The sequence below is a fragment of the Euphorbia lathyris genome, chromosome 8 (genome assembly GCF_963576675.1).
Source record: "Euphorbia lathyris chromosome 8, ddEupLath1.1, whole genome shotgun sequence".
NCBI lineage: Eukaryota > Viridiplantae > Streptophyta > Magnoliopsida > Malpighiales > Euphorbiaceae > Euphorbia > Euphorbia lathyris.
In genome coordinates this window covers 63081786-63098075 of record NC_088917.1, presented here as the reverse complement: position 1 = coordinate 63098075, position 16290 = coordinate 63081786, and the positions used below count along the sequence as shown (strand labels likewise).

The window sequence follows — 16290 nt, the reverse complement described above, 5'->3', positions numbered from 1 at the left end:
GCTGAGCTTGGGTGGTAGGAGATTTTCCTTGGTCATTGTAGATGACTTTTCTCGGTACACTTGGATCATCTTGCTGAGTAGCAAGGATGAAACCTTTGAGACGTTTTCAACATTAGTAAGAAAACTTGAAAATGATAAAGACCTAAAGTTAGCTCACATCCGAAGTGATAATGGTGGAGAATTCAAAAATCAACAGTTTGTTGAATTCTGTGAAGCCAGCGGCATTGACTATAATTTTTCTGCTCCTAGAACGCCTCAACAGAATAGGGTAGTTGAGAGGAAAAACAGAACCTTGGTTGAAATAGCCAGGACAATGCTGAGTGAGAATAGGCTTCCGAAGTACTTTTAGGGAGAAGCTGTCAACACAGCTTGCTACATACTTAATAGGGCTCTAGTCAGACCCATATTAAAGAAGACTCCCTACGAACTTTGGAAAGGACGAAAACCCAACATTGGATACTTTCGTGCCTTCGGTTGTAAATGTTTCATTTTAAATACTAAAGACAGCCTTGCTAAGTTTGATTCAAAAGCTGATGAAGCTATCTTTTTAGGCTACTCAACAAACAGCAAATCATATAGAGTTTTCAATAAACAAACTCAGATCTTAGAAGAGTCCGTACACGTTGAGTTCGATGAAACTAACCCTGCAGGAAAAGACAAGCAGCTGACTGAGGATGATCCATACTCAGCACCTGCTGACCAAGAAACAGCCGCTGAGTCACTACCTCAAGGGCTGACCAAAGGTAAAAGCGAAACTCATATTGTCTTCATTGACCAATCTATACCTGCAGAGATTGTTGAAACACAACCAGCTCAAGACATCAATCTACTAAAGGAGATCAGAATACTATGAGGACACTCAGAGAGTGCTATTCTTGATGCTGCTGAAAACACCCTGATGACTAGAAATCAACTCAGGAGATACCTCAGCAATGTAGCATTCGTCTCAGTTCTGGAACCAAAGAACTTCTCTGAAGCTGAGCACGATGAGTTCTGGATGGGTGCAATGCAAGAAGAACTTGATCAGTTCAGAAGAAATGAAGTATGGGACTTAGTGGCAAACCCAAGAAGCCAGAGGACCATAGGAATAAGATGGGTCTTCCGCAACAAGCTAGATGAACAAGGGAACGTAGTCAGGAACAAAGCAAGACTTGTAGCTCAGGGCTACAGTCAGCAAGAAGGTATTGACTACGGTGAGACCTTCGCCCCAGTGGCAAGGCTAGAGGCTATAAGAATTCTATGTGCATATGCAAGTTACATGAACTTTAAGTTATTTCAAATGGATGTTAAGAGTGCATTCCTTAATGGAGTTATAAACGAGGAAGTCTATGTTAATCAGCCTCCAGGGTTTGAGGATCCCAAGTTCCCAAACCGCGTTTATAAGCTCAAAAAGGCTCTGTATGGTCTCAAGGAAGCACCACGTGCTTGGTATGAGAGGCTGACCAGTTTTCTGCTAACTAGAAATTATGTTAGAGGTAAAGCTGATACAACCTTATTCATTAAGAGGAAGGGTAAAGATACCCTAATGGCTCAGATATATGTTGATGACATTATTTTTGGTGCCACTAATGAGTCCATGTGTAAGGAATTTAGTAAGCAGATGCAGACTGAGTTTGAAATGTCAATGATGGGAGAACTCAACTTCTTCCTTGGACTTCCAATCAAACAAGGGAAAAATGGCATCTTCATCAGTCAAACCAAGTATGCTAAGGAGATATTGAAGAAGTATGAACTTGAGAACTGTAAGTCAATATCTACCCCAATGGGCACTGACACTGTCCTCTGCGCTGACGAAAATGGTAAGTCAGTAAACAGCAAATTGTACCGAGGTATAATTGGCTCTCTACTCTACTTAACTGCTAGTAGGCCGGACATTCAGTTCTCAGTATGTTATTGTGCTAGATATCAATCTAATCCCAAGGAATCTCATTACATAGCTGTAAAAAGAATCCTTAGATATTTGCAAGGCTCAGTGAACGCAGGTTTATGGTATCCTAATACTTATGATTCACACTCATTGGATACACTAACGCTGACTACGGACGAGACAAGCTTAAACAAAAAAGCACCTCAGGAGGATGTCATTTCCTTGGAAGCTGTCTTGTGTCTTGGTTCAGTAAGAAACAGTCGTCAGTAGCCCTGTCAACCACTGAAGCTGAGTACATTGCTGCTGGAAGCTGTGTTGCTCAGTCCTCTGGATCAAGAAACAGCTAGAAGATTATGGTGTTCAGACTAAAATGATTGAAGTCAAATGTGACAACAAAAGTGTCATTGACCTATCAAAGAACCCAATCCAGCACAGCAGGATGAAGCATGTCAGCATAAGGCATCACTTCATCAGAGACCATGTACTCAAGGGAGAGATCAAGCTGACCTATGTCCCAACGGATGAGCAACTTGTTGATATCTTCACCAAGCCACTGGCTCGTGAGCAATTCAACATACTTAGAGAAGCTATCAGTATGTTTAATCCTCTTCAATAAGATTTTATGCTTAAATTAAACGTTGAATGATTACCATGCTGAGTGATTCGTGCTAAATTAGTAACTATTGCATGATGAGCATAACATGATATGACATTCCCCATGCTGAGTAGATGTACACACTGAGTGATTATCTTAAGCTGAGTTACTAAGCACACGAACAATTACTCTACGAAAAATTGACTACTCAGAATACCAAACGTATGGCATTCTTAACGCTGAGTAAAAGATCCGTTGTAGAATTAATACTAGCACGCGCATTAAATAGCCACCTAGGATGACGTATGCGCAATAATTAGAAAATATATGCGTCGATTGTGTCATAAATGACAGAATCATTGTCGGTTGATTATCTCGAGGTAAAACTGCCACCTCAACGCTTCAGATCAACTCGACACCCCTATAAATAGCGGGTGAATTCCCACTTCTACCTCTTTACACTTAGAAATTCTGGCAATCAAATTATATCTCTCTAAAAATCCCAAACCTCTCAAAAATCTCTAAGAATCATGTCTAACGATTCTCAGAATGTCTCCGGTGCCGGTTACGATGATAACCACTCCGATGAAAACCCTTCATCTCCTGCTCAGCAAGAATATAGCGAGACTCCCACCAAGTCTCAAGAACCTGGTCAGCATGACCATTCTAAGGTCACCACCCCGAGCAAGAAACCCCAGACTGACCAAGCTACATCGTCAAAGAAACAGAAGGACAAGGGGAAGAAACCGATTGAGAGAACCTACACACCGGTCTATGAAAGTGTAAGGGGATACAAGGTTGACCACTCCCGATGGTTCTCGAAGGGGTTTGTTGAAGCTGAGCAACCCTTCTGCGAGTGGATTTTTAAGAATGGCTGGACCGAGCTATTCTCCGTTCGGGAAGCCACCTACCCAGAGTTGGTGAAGGAATTCTACACTAACCTGAGAGCTGCTGATGATAACAGTGACTACATGGTCACCAAGGTCAAAGGGAAAGACATCTTCATCAACCCTCCTTACCTTGCTAAACTGCTCAAGCCGAAAACCGAAGGAGCTAAACTCAGAACAACGAACGACTACACGAAAATCGATTACCCCACTGAGTTCTGCAAACCCGCCGGTCATTCAGGGGAAATCTCTAGTACTTCCATGGGTCAGCGTCAGAAAATGGCACACTACATACTGACCAACTTCCTCTTTCTAAAGGTCAACTCCACGTCTTCAACGTCTAACTTCGAGCAGTGCTTCATTTGGCACATGCTGACCTACCACCCGATCAACATGCCAGTTTTTATCATCAGTGGTTTTCAACGAAGTACTGGAACCCTTAGGTTAGTCTCACTTATCACCAAAATCCTCAAAGACTATCAAGTGAGTTTGGTTGAGGAAATTAATGTCTGGGGGACTGAGATTACTGCAGCTGCATTATTCGGCTTGGTCTACGACCAACCGATTATGCCCAAGAAAGGAAAAGGGGCCGCTGTTAAGGAAATAGAGGGGATGCTGACCAGAGAAGGAAAGAAAGCAAAGAAAGCTCACGCTGATAAGCAAGACAGAAAGAGGAAAGCTGTTCAAACCTCTTCCAAAGATGCTGATGCTGCACCGAAAAAGATTTGGTTTGTGTCCAAAGGAACGAAGCCTCAAGTTGCACAAGGTCAGGTTGGACCTAAGTCAGCAGAAAACCTCAAAAGGCAAGCTGAGCTTGAGGAAGAAGACAAAGAGGACACTCCTGAGCAACCTTTGAGAAAGAAGAAGAAGATCTCCTCTGGGTTGAGTCCTATTGACGCACCCCCGCTTGACGTCATTATCTCTGAAGACTCTCATTTTATGAGAAGTCAAGGCATTGATCTTGAGAAAACCCCCACTGACCAAGAAGAAGAAGAATTGGGTAATCTCGGAGGTCAGTTTGATGCTGAGGAGACAGCAGATGTTGAGCAACATGAGACAATTAACACTAAGCTGGTTGAAGAAGAAGCTGAGCCAATAGCAAAGGATCATGCTGACCTAGGGGAAAATTCACCTTCTGAACCTCCTAACTCTATTCAAACTGACCCCTCTCCTCCAAAGACTAAGAAATCAAGGAGACTTAAGAAAAAGGCTCATAAATCCCCAGTTATTGACCTTCTGGATGACTCACCTCTACGGGATCCCATAACTGATCTCTCTGACATGCAGTTCCAATTCTTCTCCAATCCCACTGAGTTTTCTCCACCATAGCAACAGAAAAAGCAAGCCTCTGTTTCTCAACCTAAGGAACATGCCAACTCAACTGCTACTCAAGGTCAAGTTGATACCGAGCAAGTACTCGAAGTTCCTGCTCCTCAACCTCCTAACTAGTCAGCTTCAGCCTGACTCTGAGCAAGTAAATGACTCTGCCGATCATCCTTTTCCACATCCTCAAGAGCAGAATATCAACCAGTCAATTCCTACTGGTAGTCAAAATAAAAGTCTAGCCACTGACCACGCTGGCACTTCAAATAATGAACAGCACCAATCACCTCCTCCATCTGGTGCTACTCATATTTCGGCATCCGGGCCAAACGTTGATGAATCATACACTTACCTGCAAGCTACTGAGTCTGGTCGAAGAATCATTGACTCAGCTCAAGCCTTACTCTAGGACCTTCATCAAGCCAATGTCGAAGCCGCTGGGTCAGTTCATGTTGAGCAAACTCAACTTTCCTCTGTCACTCAGCTTCTCACAGAAATCAAAGGTCTTAAGGATCTTCTGAGTGTTATGACATCTCTCCAGTCTCAACAGCCCAAACAAGAATCACTAGTAAATCTATCCGAACTCTAGCTGACTATGGTAAATCACATGAACTCTCTCCAGGGTCAACTTCAAAACCTGTCAGCTGCGAACTCAATGTATGCAACCTCTGCTGAGGTTCATCGCCTCTTTACCCAGCTTCAGTCTGAACAAGCCAGAACCAACGAGCAACTCTCTTCCACCTCCCAATGCTCCATTGAGCAAATTAGTGAGGATGTCCATCTACTCAACTTGAGTAAGGAAGAGAAGGAAACTGACCAACTCAAGACAAATGAGCTTCAGCAATACTCCCAATCCATTTTCAAACATGCGCGTCACACGAATGTTCAGCGTCAATATTATGATTCGGCTTTGCTTAAGATGTTTCATCAAGCTTATGCCATGCTGACTGATACTATCACCTGGGTTGGAAAGTCGCAAGAATATATTCTGAGTATGCTCAGTGCCTCGGTCAGGGTTCCCCGTTCTGTCTTGGATGATGGTGTTCCCGTTTTTTATGGTCTCAATGAAAGCACGAAAAAGCTTAAGGCATATTCTGTGCGTTTAACTCGTGCTGCTCTCAACGACACCTTCATTCCTCCTCCACCTGATGCTGGCAAAACGGAGGAGAAAGAACAAGTTGGTAGAACTCAACATACAGGGAAAGCATCTGGTAGTCAGCAGCAACAAAGACACGCCAAGGGAAAAGGCAAAGAGAGTATTGTCCAAGTCAACAGAAAGAAATAGTTTTGGCTAGATTTGTTAAGATCTTGACTTGTACTTTTGTTGTTATCTGACGTATTTTGTTTTGCTGACCATCTATCTAAACTTATGCATCTACCATTCAAATTGACTAAATTTTATGTGATGCTTGTTTATGTTTTGTGCTAAACACCAACGTATCTTCATTAAATCAACTGTGTTATTTATTCACATTGCTTTATGATTGTCTGTTGTGTTGATCTAAATGTTGACCTCTTTTATATGTCTTCTTAACTAAACCTCTTTGAACAAAGATATACTCAGCGTACTTTGATATCTAAACTCGATAAGCCTTTCAATCTCCCTAGCCAGCTCCCAGCATGCATCTGTTTCGTGACCGTTCCTCTTGTGGTACTTGCAATAATTCTTGGGGTTTCTCCCCGTGTTGGTGTACTCTCCCTCTTTTGGTTCGAGGTATGAAATGCTCTGCTTGTGCTGGCTGTTCTCTATCCACATTAGCACTTCACTTTTTGAGGCGTTTAATGGCGTAAACGATGGCGTATATGCCGATTTGTTCCTAGAGCCCCTTCGCCTATTTCGGGAGGATGAGTCGGAGGGTTTTTCTTTTTCCTTATCTCGCCTTCGGGATTCGCCTTTCCCTCTTTTTGGAGGAGACGCTGACTCTCTCCGGATGTCATCAACTTCCATGAAGTCCTTACACCTCTCCATCAGCTCTACCATATTCTTTGATTTATTTCTGATTAGATCCACCTGCAAACTCTTGCAAGTTGTATTTTTTACCACAGCTTCAAATGCCATGGAGAGATCCACATCAACAATGCGAATGCATAACTTATTGAAATTGTCGACGTACTCCCGAAGAGATTCATTTTCTTTTTGCTTTAGCTCAAAGAGCTTTCGCGATTTAACCACTGGCGGAATGCATCCTGTGAACTTCGCGCAAAATTCCCTACTCAACTGATCCCAGCTGTTTATCGATCTCGGGGGGAGGGATTGGAACCAATCGTATGCTGGACCTTTTAGCGTGGTGATAAACATCCGGCACAACACTGCTTCGCTTGCACGGTTAAGTCCAAGCAACATGCGATACTTCCTTGCATGAGCTTCAGGATTATCCTCGCCGGAGTAGGCCGGTATGTTTAGAATCTTAAAATGCCTATCAGTTTTCTCGGCTTCAATCCACGCTGTGAAGGGCGATTCTCGATTGACAAACAGATTGTGCCTAGCATTCTCCTCGTTCTGTCTGCGTATCTCTGCCCTGATCTGATCCGCAATAGAACCTTGATCCCTTCTTGGGCGTCTCCTACTGTGAGACCTGCTTTGCTGCGAGGAAGAGGAGCTAGATTCCGATGAAGGATCTGATGGTGACCTTCTTCCGCCACCGCCACCGCCCTCTAGGTGGAGACCGTCCGCCTCCTCCTTGATTTGGTGGCGGATGGTGAATGCCCTGGCGAGGTGTCCCAGCTCGGCGTTCGTCCTCCCTTCGTTCGGGAGGTGGGGGCGATCTCCCACGCCGAAAGGATCTAGTTCGACGCCTTTGAGGAGAACGAGACTTGGATCGTCCCTTCCTATGGGATCCGGTTCGTCTCTTATGTCTGTGACCATCACGTCCGCCTTCCAGTTGATCCGCCACAGTGTTATTTCGTCCCTGACCCGCCGGCGTTCCAGTTTGTACTATAGGAGCTTGAGGTTCGCCAATAGTGATCCCTGGATTTGTCGCGTTCCTCGGGGGAGGTTGATCGTTCCTACGAATTCCCTCGGGTATATCGGAAAATAACCTTCGGTTTAATGGCAGGCTACTATCGAGCTTCAGATTAACGATTGTTGAATCCACGGGTTGAGAGAGGAAAAATGACGAATCTCAGCGAGCATTGGGTCCAACATAGGCGCTTTACCATTGTGATAGGGTCGGTCTTGGCGGTTGACGACGATTCAGTGAGGGAATAGTTCTTGTCGTGGGTCCACCTACATCCTGGTTCTCCAGATAGGCCCTCAATCGACCCTCCATAATGGGTCCATGTTCCCTCCTCATGGTACATGCGCAAATCTCCCAAAAGGATTCTTGCGACATGTCCCTTTCGTCATGGACGGTTGGTGCATTGGGATCGACGCGACCAGCGTTTGTAGTGGGATTAATTGATGGTGGTATGGGTGGTATTGCAGCTCCGGTTGAGGGGTTAGACCCCCCACTTGCCATATTTGGGTTGTGAACTGAGTCATTTTTTTATTAGAACTTCCACCTTCACCGCACCAATTGATAACTGGTGATGAACTTTCGACCGGATTCCTTCCCTGCGGGGGGCGTCGTTGGGTTCGACGGGGGAAGCTCCGATACCAAAGTCAGTATATGTGTAGTGAATAAACTGTATTGACAAAGTAGGGTTTGGAACGAGAATGTGTGTACCTCAATAGCTTGGGATGCAAGCTATTTATAGTCATATAGTCGTAACTCATAGAAACTAGAGAGTCTCCATTAATGCCTCATTAATGGCGGTTACTGATCTCATTCAAGTATGACCGTTAGCTCATTAATGGGTTATTAGTTGCCTTTATTGGGAATCGGCTTAACCGTTCGACGGGCGGATCGAGGCATGATGGCGGGTCTCCCGTAGGTTTGACTACGGATGACGTGTGGCGGAATCTAGGTGATTCGCCACTTGGATGGATTGCTCGATACGCCATTGCTTCCCAGATTGTCCGAATACACGGTCGTTTTGGTAAATATCCTCTTTGATCCCGTAGGAAATATCTCGATGTTATCAAGTTCATATAAAAATAAGAAACAATAGACTATAAATATCTTTTAAGAAAATATAAAATTTGAAATAACAATTAAATACTTTATTTTATGAATTATATACTTAATTTTTATAAATATTTAATGAATAAGTGGTTTCCAAAGATTTTTTTTAAATTATTATTTATTACTATTTATCTAATATTTATTTACGGAGGTTTATAGATGATATTGCTGTACGAAAAGAATCTACTTGGAAGGAAATTGACCTTTGTTGGCAGGTTGAACAGTAAAATTGACCCTCAATCATGCTAGAGAAGGAGAAGTTGAAGAATGACGGACCTGTCTTCTATTCTCTCCCTCACCGTAACTGTTATTGGCGCCTTCCTTTCCATTCTACAGTCTTCCTTATTCTTTCCTTGTAACGTTCTACTTCCTCTCAATATCTTCTATTTCCTTCATTTCTGGTTGTCATTTTCTTCTGATTATTTCTGTTCCCCCCGTTTCCATTGTCTTATTGCCTTTGATGACTAGATGATCCTTTGCCCCGTATGATCTCCACTACTTCTTTGGTCCCATTCCCGAAGCGCGTGTCAGTTTTCAATTCCACTACTTGTTTTTCGATTCGCTTGTTCTCTTCTATTCCTTCAGGATTCGGATCAGGATTGAGTTTCCGAAGCAACCGTACTTCGTCTCCGGCGGCGCCGGCGCCCGGCCAGTGGAAGATGGGGTGTATGAAGAATATCGGTATTAATTTTTTCACTGGAAGTAATGCTAAAGTCGTGAAGGTTGAGGTTGATAGTGGCGGGGAAGATGTTTTTGATGCGGCGGCTGCTGAGGCAAGGGTTCCCCCTGATCATCTCGTCATCATGGTTAATGGGATCATAGGGAGGTAATGAAAATTGTAATAAACTAATAGCTGTATTTTTTTTCACTTGTAGACAAAATTGTTTTCGGTGACCGTTGAGATTTGCTCAGTAAATGCATTTGTACTGTAGACGTGTTCAAGCTGAAGTATGATGAATTCAAATGTGTTTTTTTTACGTCTTCTTCGTTAGACTTTGTATTAATGTCTTCCTAGAATTTTCACTTGAATTAGTAGTATTGGTCATAATTTCTTTGTGTTGTTTATCATTCTCTTAGTTTAGCTCGATCAGCAAGCTTTCCCTGCATAGAGAGATTAACAGCTCTTGTTTATGGAACACATATGCTCAGGAAATTACACTTGTCATTGCCTGATTGCCGTGGTCCTTCTTCCTGATAAATCTCGTTCGTTTGTTACAATGATACAGAGTCAAAGTTCTTCTTTTCTTTTTCTTTGTCTTGTCGAACATATTCTTCCCTGCTCCTAAGTCCATCTGTATAAATACTTGTGTTAATTGCTTATTAGGTTGCCAAACAAATGTTACTTCTTCATCCTTCTTGATAATTGATGAACTTGAATTGTTTGTTGAAGTAATACTGTAATACAGAGTGGAGGTAATCTTTTCTCTAACATCATCTTCCTAGTTCAAGTCAACCCTGAAGCACCATCGACAATAAATATTTATATTAACTGTTTGTTACTTCCCCACTAATTCCTAGAATACTGCATCATGGAACTTTGTTTGCAATGTTGCATCTTCACTTTTGATATGAGTGCCTAACACATAACTATCCTTTAATCATATTATCTCTGGTAGTAATGGCTGGGACAAAGATTGGTATATGCATCTTTTTTTTTTATCTCTTCTTCAAGACCCATTTTGCTGGAAACTATCCTAGAATATGATGTCTTTTTTCTCTGAATCCTTGTTTTTTCTACTGTGGCTTTTGTTAATTTAAGCTATATCTTCAGTTTCTATTCTTTCTGCATGGGAGCAATTAGAAAAGGGTACCCTTGCATATTAGTGAAGTGCAAGAAATCTGAAATAAAATCTTTGGTGTGCAGTTCTGCAGATTGGAAGTATGCTGCTGAGCAATTTGTGAGGCAACTTCCTGATAAAGTAATTGTGCACCGTAAGTTAAGCATGCTCCAAACTTTTTTTCTGGAATAATCAAAGTTTTCAGCATTCTAGATAGTATTTGTAATTTGGTGACTTAAACTTTTCTTTTTCCCCGTTGGATTGCCAATCTCTATGTGGCTACTGCCTTGTGGGTACTCTTATTTTACATGCCAAAGAAAAAAAAAAGAATTAGATCCTAGGGAACTGAAATTACTATGTCTAAATTTGCAAATGTAGAACATCTATTTCTATGTATAGGTCAATATTAACATAATCCTAACACTGACCTGTAAAAATGAAGTTACAATGAATGGGTGAAACTGTTTGTCATTATGCTTCCCTGAGTCATAAATGTCCTGAGGCCCATATATTATATATGTATATATTCTCGTTTTAGGGAAAAGCGAGTTTTGATTTATGATCTTTATGTGATTCTTTTGGCTTGAATGTTCTGCAAGCAGGCAGTGAGTGCAACTATTCGAAATTGACATTTGATGGCGTTGATTTGATGGGTGAGAGGTTAGCTAAAGAGGTATGTCTAGGAATTACAATTAAGTCATTTTCATTGAGCTCTATTTTCCTAGTTTTAATGCATCCTTTCAAAGTGGGTAGTATTACTAGAGGCCTTCAAGGCTACAAGCGATCCCATATGTGCTTTGAGTTTTTAAGCGACATCTGATGCAGGTGTTGGCTGTTGTAAAAAATAAGCCTCAGGTGCAGAGGATCTCCTTTGTGGCTCACTCATTAGGTGGTCTTGTTGCGAGATATGCTGTTGCAAGGTTGTATCAAGAGTCACAGAAACTGGACTTATCAAGTTCTTCTGGGAAATCCTTAAGTAAAGAAAATTTGAATTCAGTGCCATCCCATGATCAACCTTCTGAAGCCAGAATTGCTGGACTGGAACCCATGAACTTTATAACAGTTGCAACACCACATCTTGGTTCAAGAGGAAATAAACAGGTCAACTGATCAATATATCCTTGTGTTTAGTTCAAATATGTTTCGTTGCTCGTATAACTTTTTTCTTACATTATTATCCTTTGATTGTTTTGGAAAGATTTAAATCTGTGGTTTTTATTCTTATAGGGGAAACAGATTATGATCATTATTGTGTTTTAATTTACTTTCCTAGTATACTGAACAACCTAATTAAGTTTTCGAAGGAAGCTAGTAAACTTGATAGGACAAGTGTTTTGCTTAAAAGAGAGTAGATACTAGATATCGGTAGTAGGTAGAAGGCAACTTAGAAACTCAAAACTTCTCTTTGCTGCTATTCTCAAACTATGTAAAAAGGCTTTATTTATTTATTTTATTTTATTTTGGGTTATTTTGTTTCATTTCTATTCTTTCTAATCGTTTGATTTCCTTTTCAATTGTAAATATGTTTTTATTTGATTGTACAGCTCCCATTCCTTTGTGGTCTTCCTTTTCTTGAGAGAAGAGCATCTCAAACAGCTCATTTGATTGTTGGGAGGACTGGGAATCATCTTTTTCTCACAGACACTGACAATGGGAAACCACCCCTTCTCCTTCAAATGGTTAATGACTCTGATGACTTAAGATTCATGTTAGTATGGGTTATCTCCTAATAAACATTCAATTTGGATGAATAAATGTCTCCTAACTTCTTTCTTCAAAAAAAAAAAAAAAATGTCTCCTAACTTCATCTCTGTCCTGTGTAGATCAGCTTTACGCGCATTTAAGCGTCGCGTGGCATATGCAAATGCAAATTTTGACCGTATCCTTTTCCCATTATTGTTAGGTTTTAAATTATAAATAGTTTTCTAGGAATTTTTTGCTATCCCTTGATATGTTTGTTTATCTTCACTTGTACTAAGATATGGTTGGGTGGAGGACTTCATCAATCAGGCGTCAAAATGAACTTCCAAAGGTTATAATTGTTTTCTTCTTTTAAATTATATCCAACAACTTCTTTTTATATTGGTTAGTTTCTAGTGAGTGGCACTCTCTTATCTTAATGGAAAACTAACTTGAGCTTTTCTCCAGCCAAATTTGCTTGTCACAGATGAAAAATATCCACATATTGTGTATGTTGAGCAGCAACAAATGGAAAGTGCCTGTAATAGAACATCTACTGTTATTAGAGACCAAGCAATTGATTTGGAAGGTTTGCTAAGTTTCTTTCTTTCTTTCTTTCTTTCTTATATTGCTTATTTTTTCTGCAAATAGTTGACCTTTTCATTGTTGAGCATGAATTTGGAGGTCTTTAGTTGTATGTTGTTCTTGGGGCTTCACCTAGGTCTTGATAGGACAAAGAAGTTCATATAATCTCTTTGTAAAGTACGTGACATGACTGGATACAGATGGGGAAAAGTTATGTTAGAAGTTTCTCCCTGTTTTTTTTTTTCTATTTCTCTCGATTATTGGATTCATTGGCTGGATTATACAAGCTATGTACCTTACCTTGTCACTGAATCGTCCCTGGAATGGAATAGACCCATGGAATTTGGTCTCTGATTTTTTTACTTCAATGCTTTCACTAGGTACTTGGAACTAAATTTTCATATCCTTTCCTAATACCCTCACTCGAAGCATATTACATATAAGTAAAAGCCATAATAATTTTTATTTTTAAGGCAAATGCTGTGTTCTTCATTTGGATACTAGTGCTTTAAGCCTAAAGTGGTGTATGGCTTGTAGAAGCGCCTTGGCTCATTGTGTACTGTGATAAATGTGTCATTTTGAAGCTACCAATTAGGACTTAAGATCTCAAGTATTTCAATCTTTAATTTGTTTTACCTTTCCAAGCATAACAGAAGAAAAAAAAATTGAGTTGTTTATTAAGAGAGTGACAAGAATTTTATATTTGTTGCCTATTATGAGAGGAGAGGAAAGCAATTTTCACACAAAACAATTTTTTTTTTGAAGGAGTGGAAGGACATGGTTGTCTGTTGAATAGGAAAAACATAGCATCCTTAAGTGCATGGTCTGTATAATTTTCTTGTTTTAGTTTGTAATCATTTGGAGATGGTTTGGTTATGTCAAATTCCACACAATTGAAATTTTCGGAAGGAGCAGTGTAGTTAATTCCAATTATGAAATTTTGAGTCAAATGGATTTTGCAGAATTTTGTAAAAATCATTATTTGAAACATGATACCCACATGCATTAACCTTTCTCTTGTGCACACCCTCATGTACGACGTTAAGAGGAAATGTTTTTGGCTTTGTTTTCATGTAGGGCTGTAGTTTTGTTAAGGAAGTAATATCTCGTAGAGTTTATGTTACTTTTACCCTTGGCTGGTAAACTTGTTATATTGATCACTTCTTGAGCTTCCTAAAGATTAGAAAATGCAGAAAAAATTTCTCATGAAAGATTCACAGCCTTGTCCACTGAAAAATTGATTAATAAAGCAGTGAAATAGTTCTTATGAACTCAATTAACTCTATAACTGGATTGACTTGTAGGTACTTGAACTCGTAAGGAAAAACCAACATTAAGTGAACTAGTCTCAGACTCAACTGAGGTAGAACCAGAAAAGACTTTAGAGGTTCATAATTAATCAATAACAAGAATAGGTTTTGTGATTATGCATCTCAGAGCTGCTAGTTGGTTGTGTTGAATGCATCCTTTGGACTATAAATTTCTTTTTTTCCTTTTTCTACAAGCTGTAACTCTACTTTTTTTTTTTTTTTTTTCTCCCTTCTATGTGCAGAGGAGATGATAAAAGGTTTGACTCAAGTACGTTGGGAACGTGTGGATGTTAGCTTTCACAAAAGCAGGCAGCGGTATATTGCTCATAGTACAATTCAGGCAAGTTCCTTGACCAATTGGCTTTCAATATCCTGACTCACTGTTGAGTAAAATCCATTGAAAGGTGATGTATAAACCTCTTTTGGATTAGGTGGGATCGTTTTAGCACATTTATTCATAGATAAAGATATAGACAATAAGATGAGTTTTTTTAATTTGTCTACAAGCTGTTTTCTAGAAAACTAGACTTGTCTCTTTCACTTGTGAATCCAGATAACATAATTTTCTGAGGTTGCTTTCTGGAGCAATTGTTGCTGTTATAAATGGATAAATTGAACACCTAGAAAAAGAAATAATATACATTATGGTTAACCACTTTTGTTTCTCATGATTGGCTATAATACTGTTGGACTTCTTTCTTTTTGTTAAAAGAAAACAAAAAGGCGCAAACACATACAAAAGGGCCATATATGCTAGGTCTTATTGGGGATAACTCTATGAATTTCATGAAATCATATCTTCACAAACTTTTAGAGACTAGCAGTATAGTCATCTGTTTCTGCATATGGCAATTAGTAATGTGCAACCCGTGAATATTGGTGAATTGTAGAATACAATGTTGACCTTTGTTACTGAATAAATCAATGTAAAAGCTGTCAACCTAATTGGCTCACTTGATTAGCTCCTTGATTGTAGGAATCAGTCATCTTTGATTTAAGGAGTAATAGGTGGCTAGTGAGGCTGCTCTGTTTGCTTAATTGTAGGAGTAACTTAGAGAGAACCTTGCATATATATGTGTATTCATTTTAAGTTTAATATATTTCATGTAGCCTTTTAGATTACATGGTATCCCATGTATCTCTTACATGGTATTCTACAACCTTTTATGCTTTTACCAATGGCTAATCTATTCAGTCTGATAACAAGTTAGTAATAGAAGTATAAACACTCATAGTGAAATTTTTATTAATATAATAGTGTGATTGATGATGGTTTTGTATTTCTCATTTTTATCATCTGTCTGATGTATTCAGGTGAAGACATACTGGTTCAATTCTGATGGTGCCGATGTGGTCTTCCATATGATAGATAACTTCCTTCTGTAGCTACCTACTCTCTGATCTTTTCTGCCTGGTCGTTTTAATGATGGGTTGGTGTCCTTTTTTAATTTATTTTTTATCTATTTTTTGTATTATATACAATTTTGATGTCAATAAGGAAATCTATAGGGGTTACTGTAGCATTATTGCAGTCTATAACCTGCCTAGGCAGTTGCAAGTTGGTTTGGTACATCATCATGCATATTAACTACTACTACTACTATACTACTACTTTTTCTTTTTCTTCTTCTTTTATGTTTTATTTTTTATTTTTCGGAAGTTAGAGTTCTGGTTTTATTTCTGAGTTGTCAATTGAAAAAGAATTTGGTCACTGCTCATTGGGGTAATTATTGCATTCTACTGTTTTATGGAGATCATCTTGTTGAATGATTTTCATCTGGATATTACCTAATCTGCTTGAAAAGATATTTAGAATATTATGTTAGTCAGAAGACACTCTTCTGCTATCTTTATTTTCTTCTTTTAGGCGACTCATAATGGCTTTAAATGCTGGGTAACATTTATAGTTGTTATGATGAGGGCATTATCAGTTGAAAAAAAATTGGGAGCATTTTTCATGCTATGATTGCATAACTGCTGCGATGTCAACGATGATGATTGTTGTGTTTGCAGCAATTCGTTTAAGGGAAATTACATAAATCCTCTAATTAAATAAAAAGACAAAACACAAAAAGGTGGACTAAAAATGTAACCCTTTTTGTGTAGTCTATTTATTGAATTGTAAGGGGCTTGAAGGGGTATAGAGTTTAAGCATTTTATCAAATATTTAGGGTTTAATTTGAATCACCATTTTGAGGGAT

At 39.6% G+C, this 16290-nt stretch overlaps 1 protein-coding gene across 1 annotated transcript; it reads left to right on the top strand.

The window, feature by feature from the left end:
• The first annotated feature begins 9001 nt into the window (after positions 1–9001).
• Positions 9002–15724, top strand: LOC136202310 (uncharacterized). The gene is made up of 10 exons (XM_065992849.1): positions 9002–9562; positions 10601–10668; positions 11117–11187; positions 11340–11615; positions 12059–12222; positions 12338–12393; positions 12494–12546; positions 12663–12783; positions 14332–14429; positions 15404–15724. Exons 1-10 carry the CDS (start codon positions 9222–9224, stop codon positions 15473–15475), a joined length of 1320 nt encoding a protein of 439 aa, XP_065848921.1. The 5' UTR covers positions 9002–9221; the 3' UTR covers positions 15476–15724.
• The last annotated feature ends 566 nt before the right edge of the window (positions 15725–16290 follow it).

Excerpts from the sequence above, each read along its gene's own strand:
- LOC136202310 (XM_065992849.1), top strand. The coding sequence starts at position 9,222 with ATGATCTCCACTACTTCTTTGGTCCCATTCCCGAAGCGCGTGTCAGTT. Across the intron at positions 12,394-12,493 it reads TGCAAATGCAAATTTTGACC|ATATGGTTGGGTGGAGGACT; the intron begins GTATCCTTTTCC and ends ACTTGTACTAAG. Across the intron at positions 12,547-12,662 it reads GTCAAAATGAACTTCCAAAG|CCAAATTTGCTTGTCACAGA; the intron begins GTTATAATTGTT and ends GCTTTTCTCCAG.